The sequence below is a fragment of the Sceloporus occidentalis genome, unplaced genomic scaffold (genome assembly GCF_023333645.1).
Source record: "Sceloporus occidentalis isolate IW3139 unplaced genomic scaffold, rSceOcc1.0.p SCAF_201, whole genome shotgun sequence".
In the NCBI taxonomy this organism is placed as follows: domain Eukaryota; kingdom Metazoa; phylum Chordata; class Lepidosauria; order Squamata; family Phrynosomatidae; genus Sceloporus; species Sceloporus occidentalis.
This window is the reverse complement of record NW_028317181.1, coordinates 889,015-903,382: the sequence shown is the minus strand read 5'-3', so window position 1 is coordinate 903,382 and position 14,368 is coordinate 889,015. Positions and strand designations below refer to the sequence as shown.

At 50.8% G+C, this 14,368-nt stretch overlaps 2 protein-coding genes across 2 annotated transcripts in view; one reads left to right on the top strand and one right to left on the bottom strand.

The window, feature by feature from the left end:
* Positions 1-14,368, bottom strand: part of LOC149278109 (uncharacterized) — a 705,984-nt gene that overhangs the window by 362,562 nt on the left and 329,054 nt on the right. The gene's annotated exons all lie outside the window — the stretch shown is intronic.
* Positions 7,737-14,368, top strand: part of COL11A2 (collagen type XI alpha 2 chain) — a 97,191-nt gene continuing 90,559 nt past the window's right edge. The window contains exon 1 of the mRNA XM_089502379.1: positions 7,737-7,812. Coding sequence (XP_089358505.1) covers positions 7,737-7,812 — 76 coding nt within the window. The remainder of the gene's footprint in view (positions 7,813-14,368) is intronic.

The window sequence follows — 14,368 nt, the reverse complement described above, 5'->3', positions numbered from 1 at the left end:
CCCCTCTTTTAAACCCTATGCCCCCCCAAGCCCCCCAAAATAGTCCTGATGGCCAGGCCATCTCTCCGCAAGACACGGTTGGCCCCAGAGACCCCCAAATCCCAACGGGCTCCATCTTGTTGTATGTTTTCTTCCGTGGGGTGGGCAAGTGGGGGCCATCTGTGCCACCCCAAAACTTCGGAAGAATAAAACTTTAAAATATCTGTCTCCCTTTCTTTGGTTCCCCCAGCTATAAATTTATACTGGTAGAGGTCTCGCCCTTCTCCCTACACACATTAGGGCTGAGTCTGCACTGCAGAGTTAACCCAGTTAGATGCCGCTTTAATGGCTGTGGCTCCTTGCTGTGGAACCCCTGGGATTTATAGTTTTTCATGGTAATGGCGCTGTCTCTGAACTGAGCTGTGGCAGTTAAAGCAGTGTTAATTTCTCCAGTGCGGATGCAGACAGTCCCACTGGGCATTCATTCGTTTTTTTGAAGCCACAGTAAAACCAGTTTAACCAGCTTGGCATGTTGGTTTGAGCATTGGGCTCTGACTGGAGACGAGGGTTTGAATCTTGGCAAAGAGGACAACTCTCCTCTGAACCAATTCTGCTGCGAAGACCCCCCTTGGGTGAGTCACTCTCTCAGCCTCAGATGCAAAGTCATCAAGCTGTCTCTGAACAAATCTTGCCAAGAAGACCCTCGGAACCATAGAGTTGGAAGAGACCCCAAGAAGGCCCCTGATCCAGTCCAAACCCCTTCTGCCATGCAGGAACTCTCCATCAAAGCATCTCCATTGACAGATGGCCATCCAGCCTCTGCTTAAAGATTCCAAGGAAGGAGACTCCTCCACAATCTCCAAGGAAGGAGTGTGTTCCACTGTCAAACAGCCCTTACTCTCAGGAAGTCCCTCCTAATGTTGAGCTGGAATCTCTTCCCCTGGAGCTTGCATCCATTGCTCCATTGTCTCCGATTCTATGGAGCAGCAGAAAACAAGCTTGTTCCCTCCTCAATATGACATCCCTTCAAGTATTTAAACAGGGCTATCATATCACCCCTTAAAGCCTCTCTTCTCCAGGCTAAACATCCCTAGCTCCCTAAGTCTTTCCTCATAGAGTTTTATGGTTTCCGTTATAGTTTATGCCCTCCTTTGGACACATGGCTCCATTTTCTCAACATCCTTTTTGAATTGTGGCGCCCAGAACTGGACACAGGATTATTCCAGGTGAGGCTTGCTGACCAAAGCAGAGTAGAGTTTCCCCATTACTTCCCTTGTTCTAGACACTATACTTCTATTGATGCAGCCTAGAATTGCATTGGCCTTTTTAGCTGCCACATCACACTGTTGACTCATGTTCAGCTTCTGTTCCACTTGGACTCCAAGATCCCTTTCACATGTAGTTTCATTCAGCCAGGTGTCCCCCATAATCCTATATCTGTGCATTTCATTTTTCTGCCCTAAATGCAGTACCTTACATTTCTCTGTGTTGAATTTCATTTTGTTAGCTTTGGCCCAGCTTTCTAGTCTATTCAGGTCATTTTGAATCATGATCCTGTCCTCTAGCTCCTCCTAATTTGGTGTCATCTGCTAATTGATATGTATGCCCCCAATTTGGCCATCAAACCACTACGGCCCAGTGGTTTGAATGTTGGGCTGTGACTGGAGACCAGAGTTCGAATCCCAGCTTGGCCATGGGATCCCACTGTATGACCTTTGGGTGAGTCAGACTCTCTCAGCCTCAGAGGAAGGCAATGGCAAACCTCTGAACAAACCTTGCCAGGAAAACACCTGGAATAGTTTCTCTACAGGTTGGAAGCCAAGGCACACAACAACAACAACGATGGTTTGTCTTAGGCCTGCTATAAATTAATTTTGCAGCAACATTGAGTTCCATGAGCATGAACAGAGTGCCTTCATGGTGAATTGCAAAAGGGTTTGCTGTGTAACTGCTATTTCCAGGCTTTTATTGGGGTTGTGTGTGTATGTTTGTGTGTGCATTGTGGTCCCCTTAAAGCACCCCTTTTTTCTCTGTGCACCTCATTTCTCACCCCGCTCCCACAAACACACAGCAAAAAGGAAATGGTGGCACCCCTTTCCCTGGGAATTTTTTTTTTCATGCCACAAAGACACACACAAAAAGGGCCAACAGGAGACATTGCAAATGAATCAGGAAAAACGACACACACACACAGAGTCCCTGGGGAGAAGTCCTTGGCTGACCTGCTCCTCAGCCCTTGCTGTGTGTGCAAATCCCACAGCCCTAGACACACACACACAAAGGTTGCATGTGTGTGTATGTACAACTAAGGGCTCCTCCATCCTGGCCATGAATGGGCCTCAGTCCTTCCCTGGGTGTGTGAGTGTGAGGGTATGAGTGTGTTTTCACAGGCTGGGCTTTGCGCAACCATCATTGCAACCCTCCCTGCTGCTGCCACTGCCACACAAAGGGGGTTTTGTAGCCCCCCATCAATGGGCCCTTGTGTTGCCCCTCACCTGGCGGCCCTGGCAGCCCCCACAGACCCTGGCAGGGACCTCTGTGCGAATCCAGCAGGGAAAGGAAAGACTCTTTGCAAGGAACAGGGCCGCCTCCTCTTCCAAGTTGGCCATGCAGGAATACAGAGGATGCTAGGGTTGGAAGGCACTCCTTAAAGGCCACCCACTCCATACCCCTCTTTTTGCCATGCAGGAATACAAAGGATCCTGGAGTTGTTAAAGGCCCCTCAAAGGCCACCCAGTCCAATCCCCTTCTTCTGCCATGCAGGAATACATACAATCCTAGAGTTGGAAGGGACCCCCAAGAGCCACCCAGTCCAACCCCCTTTTGCCCTGCAGGAATACCTAGAATCTTAGAAATGGAAGAGATCCCCCAAAGGCCATCCAGTCCAGCCCCCTTCTTCTGCCCTGCAGAAATACATAGGATCCTCTGGTTGGGTGGTATCTCGGCCTCAAGACAAGATAGCCGCTTGCAGAATTACATGAGGAATTAACATTAAGAATGGCATCACTCCGCTCTTCCCCTGGTCCCTTTTTTGGCAAAGGTGTTGCATGGAGGACGAATGAGGGCCGGGCCAAGTTCCAGGGTGCGCTGGGCCCCCAGTCGCTCCCGCTCTCTTAATAGTATTTTTAGCAGCTGAGCGGAGTCTCCTCCTTGGGCCACTTTGTGGCCTGAGACTCAGGATGGGCCGCGCCTGGTGCCAAGAATAGAGACCGTGTTTGTCCTCCTCGGCTGCCTCCCAAAAACACATTCCTGCTGCTGCTGCTGGTGCCGCCGCCTCCTCCTGGACTCCACCTTGACCCTGAAAGAGAGACATAGATGGGGAAAAGCCTGGCCCTGACCCCCCAATAGGCAGAAGAGAGACCCACAAATGGACCACCAAAGCTGGACCCCACAACATACTCCAGAATTCCATAGCCTTGAGCCAGACAAGTTAAAGCAGTGCTAAATTGGGTTATTTCTCCAGTGTGGATGCAGCCCAGGAAAGGCAATCAGTGCATGGTCACTGCAGTCCATGAAAGGGCCTAGTTCAGCCCCCCAAAGTCTGCATGGCCCATGTTCACAGAACCATACAAGGCCCATCCGGTCAGTCCCCCCAGACCGCCTGCAAGCCCTCCCTCGCACAGATGACCCTCCAGCCCTGGGCTTGAGAGTCTCCAAAGAAGGCCTCTCCCTCTGCTTGACCGCAAGGGCCTTGCCCACCCTGCCCTGGCATCCCAGCCCTCCCTGTTGGCAGACGCTACCAGCTGTACAAACAACAGCAAAAATAAAACATTAAAAAACACCCTGTTTGCTGGGTTTCTCTGCCCAGATGGCCTCTGTGCAATGGGAGATAATCATAGATCTGTCCAGGCCGGATCCGGGCGGCCCTCAAGGCCTGGCAGGCTGCAATTAGCACCCAGGACCCGGCTGTGGCAATGGCAGCCTTGCAGGCCAGGAGTGGTCCTCGCCAGCCCAGGCTGACCCATGCGGCCGCCACAAAGCAATGGGCTGCCAAGGAGGGGTGCTTTGGTTTTGGCTTTAGCCAGGGCCCTGAAGAGGCAGCCGGCCTCGGAAAGAAGCACACATGCGCACCCCTCTCCGGCTTCTCTAAAGTCTGGAAATGGAGGCCTTGGTGCTTAAGTAAAAGACCCCCAACCTTTTCACTTGCAGCAATAATTACATGCGACCAGAGGAGTCGTGTCACTAGAGATGTCCGCTGTCTGTCCATCCATCCATCCACACAGCCATCCATCATTCCATCCATTCGGTCACCTATTCATCCATCCATGCATCCATCCATTCACCCACCTGCCCATCCTTCCATTCATCCATCCATGTCTCCACCCCTCTTCCCTCCATCTCTTCATCCATCCACCTAATCCCATTCCTTTATCTATCCACCCATTCCTCCATCCATCTACTCACCCATCCATCCATCCATCCATCCATCCATCCATCCCAGTTTCCATCCCTTCATCCACCCATCCCTTCATCCATCCATTCATCTACTCACCCATTCATTCATCCATTCACTCATCCATCCATCCATCCCACTTTCCCTCCCTCCCTCTGCCCATCCCCCATCCTTCCCTCCTTCGACTCACCCACCCATCCCTCCCTCCTTTGACCCATCCATCCATCCCTCCTTCCACCCACCCATCCTTCCTTTGACCCCTCCCTCCCTCCCTCCCTTCATTCGTCCATCTACTCAACCCATACACTCACCCATCCCACTTTCCATCTGTCCATCCTTCCATCCATCTTTCTCTCCATCCCTCCAGCCATTCTCCCACCCATCTGTCCATCCCTCCTTCTACCCATCCCTCCTTCCATCCCTCTGGTCAAAGCAGAAGACCTCCACTTTCTGGTGATGTTATTGTTACTAGAGAGTTGTTTTGTGAGGGTTTTTTTCTGGCTTTAGGCATCTGAACCACATGAACCCCTTAGTTGGTTTTGCCCCATGGCTTCAGGATCTGGGGGTGCAGGAGGCTCTGCTCCAGGCAGCAAAGTGCCTTGGGTCAGCCCCAAGGAGCAAAGTTCTTCATAGTGTGCTGGTGGTGGTTACTTCTGGGTCTGGTGGGGGGGGGGGCAAAAGGAGGAGATTGCCCCACCAGATACCAATAATGCCCCCTCCCTAATTAAATTTTCCTTCAGGATCCCCAATTCCCAGCATTTGCAGAAAATGGGGCTTTGAAGATGGCTCCCAAGTGGCTTTTTGGGCAAAATGGGGGCTTATGTGGTCATCCATCCTGACTCCCTTTGCTGGCAAATGAAAAGTGAATTGCAGTTGGCCCTCCACATTTGCGGTCCTTTGCAAATCGGATTATTTGTGATTTTGATGCTTATGTCCTCCCTTCTGGAGAACAAAGAGGTCCATAGAGAGAACACTTCTCTATGCATCTGCAGGTCCTCCAGCATGACTCTATGATCAGCCTCTGGCAGATGTTGACCATAAAGTTGCGCTGGAGGACCTGAAGATCCCTAGAGAGGTATTCTCTCAGGTAAAAAGAACAGTGGGGTTTTTTATTTATGGTTTCCCCACATTCACGGAGGTCCTGGGCCCATAACCTCAGCAAACAGAGAGGTCACCCTTTAAATACCCCAAATCAATCAATCAATTAGTAAATTAATCAGTCTATCTGTAGATATCTATATGTATATGCACACACCCAGGTTGCATCTGCATTGTAGAGATAATGCAGTTTGACTCAGCTTTAGCTAAGACAAAATAAATAATAATAATAATCCTAATCCCAAATGCCCCCTTTTTCTTGCCCCCAAATCTCTCTCCCAACAATGATAACAACGGATGGGATGGCCATTACTGGGATCTCTTCCAACTCTTCTATGATTCTGCGATGATGTGTATGGATCCCATATTGCCCGGCAGAGCTAGGCCTGGCATCGCCTCCCGAGACAGGAAGCCATCTGGCTAATTACAGGCCTTTCCCTAATTACCATTCCCTTTTGGGACTAGGCTAAGGAGGAATCGCCCGCCTTGCCCCAGTGCCAATCCCTGTGCCAGGGGCGCGTGTGAGACCCCCAACAAGGGTTAGCGTGTTGAATTTGCACAATCAGAAAGAGCAAATTAATAATATGCGTAAATAGGGTGGCCATCTGTCCCGGAAAACCTGGGAAATCCTGGGTTTAACAGATTAAGGAAAAGAGCCCTTAGTTTGGGTTAGGATTAGGGTTAGGTTAGGGCTGAAACATAATGCCAGGGGAATGTGCCAGGATTAACATGCTGAATTGGCACAATTCAAAACCAGCAAATTAATAACAGGCCTAATAGGGTTGCCATTTGTCCCGGAAAACCTGGGAAATGTTGAACTGAGTGGATTTAAAAAAGGGAGCTCTTCCTTTGGATTAGGATTAGGGCTGAAACCCACGGTTGGTCGGAAAAAGTGCAGGGATTAGCGTGCTCCGTTTGCACAATCAGAAACAGCACATTAAGAACATGCCTAAGGATATAATGATTTGCCTAACGTGAAAAGCGGATGCAGGGAAACGAGGGGCTGGAACATGGCAACCCTACCCTAGGACTAGCCTGCCAGGCAACACAGGCGCCGGCCAGCAGAGCCCCACGGCTGGGGATAATGGGAATCCTAGAGTGGGAAGGGGACTCCAGTAGAACACCCCCAGCAGGATGCCCCTCAGTCACTGGGGCAGCCCTAGAGGGGCATTTAAAGAGGGGAACCAGGCCACCCTCTTCTCTCCGCCAGACTGAACATGGCCAGCTCCCTGAGCATCTCCTCCTAAACGTTGTCCTCCATCGCTCTTGTCAGCCTTGTTGCCCTTCTAGGAACTTGTCCATATCCTACCTCTAAGTTTGAACCCAGGACTCTAGATGAGGCCTGACCAGCCGCCCAGAATATAGTGGGACCATTATTTCCCTCGACTTGGAAACTATGCTTCTATTAATGCATGCTAGGATGACATTCGCCTTCTTTGCTGCACCATCCCACTACGGGCTCAGGCTCCACTTATCACACGCCCAGAATGGCCCCGAGGTCCTTTCCCCATCTTGGGCGCTAAGGCAAGCATCCTCCGTCCTACGCCTCTCCTATCCTTCCTTCCATCTTTCCTTCTATGCTGCCTTTCTTCTGCTTTAGGACCCAAGCTAACAGGAAAAACAACACGCTAAAAACAGCACCATCAAGACCCTGCCATTCAAATGACATGTAAAGAGAAGAGAGTGGTCTATAATCCCCTATTCTTGAGGGTGTATTCCTGCATGTCAGGAGGGGCTGGGCTTCCTAGGGTCCTCGGTGTTCCTGCAGGGAAGAAGAAGAAGGGGCTTCTGCCTAAGGCCCTTCTTCCAAACCCCAGGAGACCCCCCAGTCCCAGTCCCAGTCCCCAGCCCTTCTCTTGCCGAGCCTTTCGGGTGGCGAGGGAGATCCAGTTTGTCTGGGCTGATCTTGGGGGGGCTGCAGGGGGCCAGGGCATCTCCCCCCCCCTTTTGTGTGTCTGTTTCTGAGGAGGGGTCTTGCCGTGTGCCTCCTCTGCCCAGCAGCCTCCTTTCCTGGGCAGAGTCCAAGGGGCAGCCCCCCTCTCTCTTTTTTGGGGGGGCGTGTCTGGGGCGAGGGAGGGGCGGGGGCAGGCTGCGCTGGGCATCAGAGCCAGAGGCAGCCTCCAGCTGCTCTCCTTCTCCATCATTCCCTCCTTCTCCTGCTCCTTCTCCTCCATCCCTTCTTCCTCCCTCGGGGTCGACCCCGGGACTCTTCCGCCCGAGGCCCCTCCGCCTCTGGGCCCCTGAGGCAGGAGAGCCCTCTCTGGCCATGGAGCCCCTCCGCCTGCTGGCCTGCCTCCTGCTCCTGCTGCTCCGCTGCCCTCCGCCTCTCCGCGGCGCCCCAGGTAAGAAGAAGGAGAAGGCAGCCCCCAGCATCCGCGGCTGGCCCTCCCTCGCCCGGCGGGGCTTCGGGGGAGGGAGGGAGGGCTCCAGGGGGAGGGGGCAGAAGGAGACCCCAGCCAAGGGGCAAAGGGCACCCCCTTTGATGTGGGGTAAAGGGGCACCCTGGCTTTTTTAAAGGGGGGCAATAGGGAATGTAGGCTCTCCCCAAAAGAAGGGAGCAGCCCTGAATATGGTGAAATAAAATGGGGAGTGTCTCTCCCCCCCCCCGATAAAAAGGGGACACAGACACTTCCAAGCCCCCCTTTTCTGTCCGGTGGGGTTTGGGGGGGTCTCTCTTTCAGGGGCTATGGCCCGTGGTCTTTGTACCACTAATCATTATTGGTATTGATAATGTTAATATGGGGGGGGGGGGGATTTCCTTGCAAAGCCCCCAACCCCCCTCCCCAAACGGAGCCAGCTCTGGGGTCTTCTTCCTTGTCGCGATTCGGAAGCGCTACAGACTCGAGTTGCAAATAAATCAACATTTCGGGGGGGGGCGGGCTGCGACCCCCCTGAAATGCCCTTCCGAAACCTTCCTTGCGAAGAGAAGAAGCGAAGTAAAGGGTCTGGGAGAGGAAAGTCCCTAGCCTTGCCAATGGGGGGCTTGGCGGGGAATGGGGGGCTGGGAGGGGGCTTTGGGGGGTAGAAGGGGGCTCCCCTTTTGGTATTTCTTTGGGGGCTTGTTCTCTACTGGGGAGAAGAGCACCCCCTCAATCTGCAGGGCTTTCTGGGGGTCTGGAGGGGAGGGGTCTGTCTTCCTTTTGGGGGGGCTGGGGGTCTCCGCCTCCTGCCCCCCTTCCCAGACAGGGCAGCCTTGCTCCGGCAACAGAGGGGGACTGGGACCCCACCCCCTGGGACCCCCCCAAAGAGAGACCCCCTTGACTCCTTTCCTGCTCCCCCTTGAGAGAGCTGGCTCCCCCCTTTCCTGGGTGAGCTCCTCACTGCTCCCACCCCCATTCTCAAGGCGGCTGCCCCCTTTCTCCTGGCCTTGGGTCCCCCTTTGCCCCCAACTGACTGAGGTGGCAAGCCCCTTGGGCAGGTGGGCTCCTTCCTTGGTCCCCCCCCCCCCTTTGCCCCTCTTGCCTTGACCTCCGTGGGCTCCTCACCTGGGTCCCCTCTTTCACTTGGTGGAGGCCCCTTACTGAGGCCGCCTTTCTGGAGGCTGCTCTCCCCTTTTATCCCCATTTATTAAAGTGGGTGCCCCCCTTTATCCAGGTCAGTCCCACTTTTATCCCCCTTTAAGGAGGTGGTAAGCCCCCTCTTTATAGTCCATTGCCTTAGTGGGTCCCCCCTTTACTAGGTGGGTTCCTTATCTGGTGTCCCCCCTTTAATTCTGGTGGCTTCCTCCCTTTAGCCAGGTCAGATCCCCCTTGATCCCCCTTTTACTGAGGCAAATTCCTTCCTTTATTCCGGTGGCTCCCCCTTCATCCCTCTTTGTGGAGGTCCCCCCCTTTTCCAGGTGGCTTCCTCCAGCCTCTCTGCCTCCCGCCATTGCCCTCCAAAACTGAAGTCTCTGGAAAGCATTTCGAAGGCATGGAGGAACATTTGGGGTCCCCAAAGGATAGCCAGTCCAACACCCCCCACCCCATGCAGGAGGAATACACACAACTCAAAACACTGCCCAAAGGTGTGTGGACAGGGTTCCCCATGGCATTCTGGCAAACAAGCTTCTCAAATGTGGGCTAGACTACAAGGCAACTGTTACAAGGATTTGTCATTGGTTGACCGGCCGAAGCCAAAGGGTGCTCAGCCATGGCTCCTTTTCTTCATCCTGGAGAGAAGTGACCAGAGGGATGTCCAGTGGGGCTCTCTCCTGGGGCCAGGGCTATTCAACATCTTCATCAGTGACTTGGATGACAGAATTGGGAGCATACTTATCAAATTTGCAGATGACACCAAATTAGGAGGAGTAGCTAATACTCCAGAGGACAGGATCAAGATTCAAAATGACCTGAATAGACTAGAAAGCTGGGCCAAAGCTAGCAAAACGAAATTCAATAGGGAGAAATGTAAGGTACTGCACTTAGGGCAGAAAAACAAAATGCATAGATAGTTTTTTGTGAGTCTTTCGGGGTAAGTGGGCATCTTCTAGAACATGGTCACATAGCCCGAAAAATTCACAAAAAACTATGGATGTTGGCCATGAAAGCCTTCAACTTCGCAAAACACATAGATATAGGATGGGGGACAGCTGGCTGAATGAAACTACATGTGAAAGGGATCTGGGAGTCCAAGCAGACCACAAGTTGAAGATGAGTCAACAGTGCAATGCGGCAGCTAAAAAGGCCAATGCAATTTTAGGCTGCATCAATAGAAGTATAGTGTCTAGATCAAGAGTAGTAATAGTGCCACTGTATTCTGCTCTGGTCAGGCCCCACATGGAATAATCCTGTGTCCAGTTCTGGGCGCCACAATTCAAAAAGGACATTGAGAAACTGGAGCCATGTGTCCAGAGGAGGGCGAATAAAATGGTGGAGGGTCTGGAAATATGAAGGGTCTATGAGGAAAGACTTAGGGATCTGGGGATGTTTAGTCTGGAAAAAGTCAGGTTAAGAGGTGATATGAGGCCCTGTTTAAATATTTGAAGGGATGTCATACTGAGGAGGGAGCAAGCTTGTTTTCTGCTGCTCCAGAGAACAGGACCTGGAGCAATGGATGGAAGCTACAAGAAAAGAGATCCCACCTCAACTTTGGGCTGGATGACCTCTAGGTACCCTTCAAACTCTCTGATATCGCTTTAATTTCTCCTGTTGAGGGTGGTGTTTGGGTGTGAATCATGCTAACCACCTGAGGCTGTTGCACTACAAACCCCAGCAGCCCCAGCAGTTGGGTTTATAGTCTAGCAATATCTGCAATTCAGAGAAATTGCAGGTTGGAAGTGGATGATAGGATCTCTAAGGGTCCTTTTCAACCCTCTGCTTCTCCTTTTGAATAAAAATGGATATTATTTCAACTACTGATTGCAAAAACCCCTGCTATATGTCTGCCTCTGCTCTCCCCTCCCCAAAAGCCCGTTTTAGCTTGTGAAGCAAGGATGTATAGACTTGGAAGGGACCCCCAAGGGCCATCCAGTCCAGCCCCCTCTTCTGCCATGCAGGATACATAGAATCAGAGAGTTGGAAGGGGCCTTAAGGGACCACCCAGACCAAAGCCCTTCTGCCAGGCAGGAATGCAGAGAACCCTACAGTTGCAGGGGACCCCCAAGAGCCATCCGCCCCATTCTGCCAGGCAGGAATACATCCCTCAAGCCCCCCCAAAAGATGCCCGTCCAACCTCTTTTCAAAGACTTCCAAAGAAGGAGAGCCCAGCCTTCAATGAGAAAATCTTTCCATTTTCAAGCCAGTCATGCTGCCAATACAGTCTCCCCAAAAGTGGGAAGATTTTGAACCCACAAAGCTCCACAGCTTGGAAAAATATAACTTTTTTGGACTCTGACTCCCTGAATGTTGGCTAAGGGATCATGGGAACTGCAGTCCAAAAGTAGTACTAATAACAATAACAATAATAATTTTTATAAATGGGAAAGACCGAGCCACTTTTCCAAAGGCTCATTATACCGTGGCAGTGTGTTCCAGGGCTTTTTCCAACACTGAATTCTGGAATAGTTGAAAAGTGGGTGGCCAACTTTTGGGACTGTTTTTAGTTCTGTGTATTCCTGCATGGAAGAATGGGGTTGTGCCCATTAAGATTTTATCCCAATGAATACAAGGGCTGTCTGTGTGTTTTCTTAGGTGAACTCTTTCTTTGGAGGACTTTAAACTGAGGTGTCCACCAGAATCATAGAATCCTAGAGTTGGAAGAGACCCCAAGAAGGGCCTTGATCCAGTCTAAGCCCATCCTGCCATGCAGGAACTCTCCATCAAAGCATCCCCAGTGACAGATGGCCATCCAGCCTCTGCTTAAAGACAGCCTCCAAGGAAGGAGACCACCATCAAACAGCTCTGTCAGGAAGTTGCTCCTAATGTTGAGCTGGAGTCTCTTTCCCTGTAGCTTCCATCCATTGCTCCATTGTCTCCTATTCTCTGGAGCATCAGAAAACAAGATTGCTCCATCCTCATATATTTAAACAGGGCTATTACTGTATATCCCCTCTTAACTGTCTTTTTTCCAGGCTAAACATACCCAGCTCACAGAATCCTAGAGTTGGAAGAGACCCCAAGAAGGGCCTTCATCCAGTCCAACCCCCTTCCTGTGCCATGCAGGAACTCTCCATCAAAGCACCCCCATTAACAGGTGGTCATCCTGCCTCTGTTTAAAGACCTCCAATAAGGAGATTCAAAAGCAGCATCTTCCACTGTCAAACAGCCCTGACTGTCTGTCGGGAAGTTGCTCCTAATGTTGAGCTGGAATCTCTTGTTTTCTGCACCTTGCATCCATTGCCCCATTGTCTCCTATTCTCTGGAGCAGCAGAAAACAAGCTTTTGGATTTCTGCTTGGCGTGAGGAAGTCGCAAGGAACCTTTCTGTCTGGATTTAAGATGTCAGGAGCCTCCGAGAGCCAAAAACACACATAATTTCAAACTCCGGCAGACTTGAAAAGGGCCTTTTTCTCTTTCTTCATTGGAGAGGCGCGCAACCTTTGGAGCTAACACTGGGCTCTTTGTCAGGGATGTTTTCCACCGGATGCAAAGCCTGGAAATTAAAAAAGCCGAGGGAGTGGCAACGGGGGCTGGGGGGATAAAATAGACACAAAACCCACAATCTTTGGGTCACTGGCAATTTTCTGCTCCGGCTTTGAAAGCAAAATGGCTCTCAGTTTGCCTCTGACAAAGAACTCTGTGTAGCCCCCAAACTTGCAAGATTTTCGGTCTGACCACATTTTACGGGCATAAGAGGGGCTGGTGTTCCTTGCTGTGAGCGTTCAGGGGCACTGATTGAAGCAAAGGGGTCCTAAAACCCTAGATTGGGAAGCGGGACCCCATTTCGGTGTGGGGCAGGTTTGCAAACTATGTTCCTTAATGTGAGCCACTTTGCTATTTTTGTTGACAGGCCCATTTTGGAGAGGTCAGATAAGGGAGATCTGGGTTGGAGGTTGGAAAGTTCCTTTATTTTTATGGACTGCAGTTCCCAGCATTCTCAACCAAAGTGGATTCTGGGAGTTGCAGTATACATGTCCATATATGTTTCCTTGCTCTGCCCCTCTCTCGTGGGTCTTACAAAATACTACAGTAGTAGCTGCAGTGGAAGAAGAGAGAGGAGCAGGAGTGGACCTGGAGAAAAATACTTTTTAATTCCATGTATTTTGGCTTTGCTCCCATTAAGAGAAACAGAGCCGCTTTTGCTCTGGTCTGAATTCCTGAGTTATGTTTCCTGCTCTGAGTTTTGTGCATTTATTAAAAATGAGTGAATAGCCGCCTTTAACTTTCTGCAGATCCAGCAGCGCTCCTTCCTTCTTTGCTGCAGGAAACAGGGACTTTGGGGAACTATGTCTCCCAGTTTTCCCCCAGTTCCAGTTTCAAGGCTCTTGTGGTCTTTGCTGGTGCCCAGTCAGAAAGTGTAGAAATCACCATTGCTATTTGGATTGCACAGCTTTGAATCAGGGAACCTTAGGGTTGGAAGGGCCTTGTAGTCCTAACCGCATTCTGCCATGCAGGAATGCCTTTGCGTTGCTTGTTGAGTTATGGAGACCCCATGAATTTTACAGGGTTTCCTTAGGCAAAGGTTGGTTTTGTCAGTGCCTTCCTCTAAGACGGAGCCTAGCGCGCCTGGGTTTCCTTGGTTGTCTCCCATCCAAGGACTATCCAGCACTGACCCTGCTTAGCTTCCAAGACCAGATGGCATCTGATGGTGTCTTTAGGGTATTTGCAAAATTGTTATTATAATCAAGGAATCCCACTCAGAGGTGGTTTTCCTTTTCTTTCCTCTCAGATATAGCCTAGAGCACCTGGGATTCCTTGGTGGTCTCCCATCCAAGGACTATCCAGGGCTGACCCTACTTAGCTCCCAAGATCAGACAAGATTTATTGCCTATAGGATATTTATGAAATTATTATAATCAAGGAATCCCACTCAAAGGTTTTTTTTTTGCCAGTTCCCTCCTCTAAAACAGAGTCTTCAGAGTCTGTGAGTCCTTGGCGGTCTCCCATCCAATGACTATCCAGGGCTGACCCTGCTTAGCTTCCTTTATTAGCTGGGATCTGATGGTACCTTTTGGGTATTTAGGACATTGTTATTATAATCAAGGACTCTCACTCAGAGATGGTTTTACCATTTCCTCCAAAATATAGCCTAGAGTGCCTGGGATTCATTGGTGGCCTCCCATCCAAGGACTATCCAGGCCTGACCTGGCTTGGATTCCAAGACCAGAAGGGCCCAGAACTGGACGCAGTGTAGCAGAATAGAGTGGCACTATTATTTCCCTCAATCTAGAGACCATGCTTCCATCAATGCAGCCTAGAATTGCATTGGCCTTTTTAGCTGCCACATCGCACTTTTAACTCATGTTCAGCTTTTGTGGCCCACTAAGAGACCAATGATTTCTCAGAATCCAGTATGGTGTCGTGTTTCGAATGCTGGACTT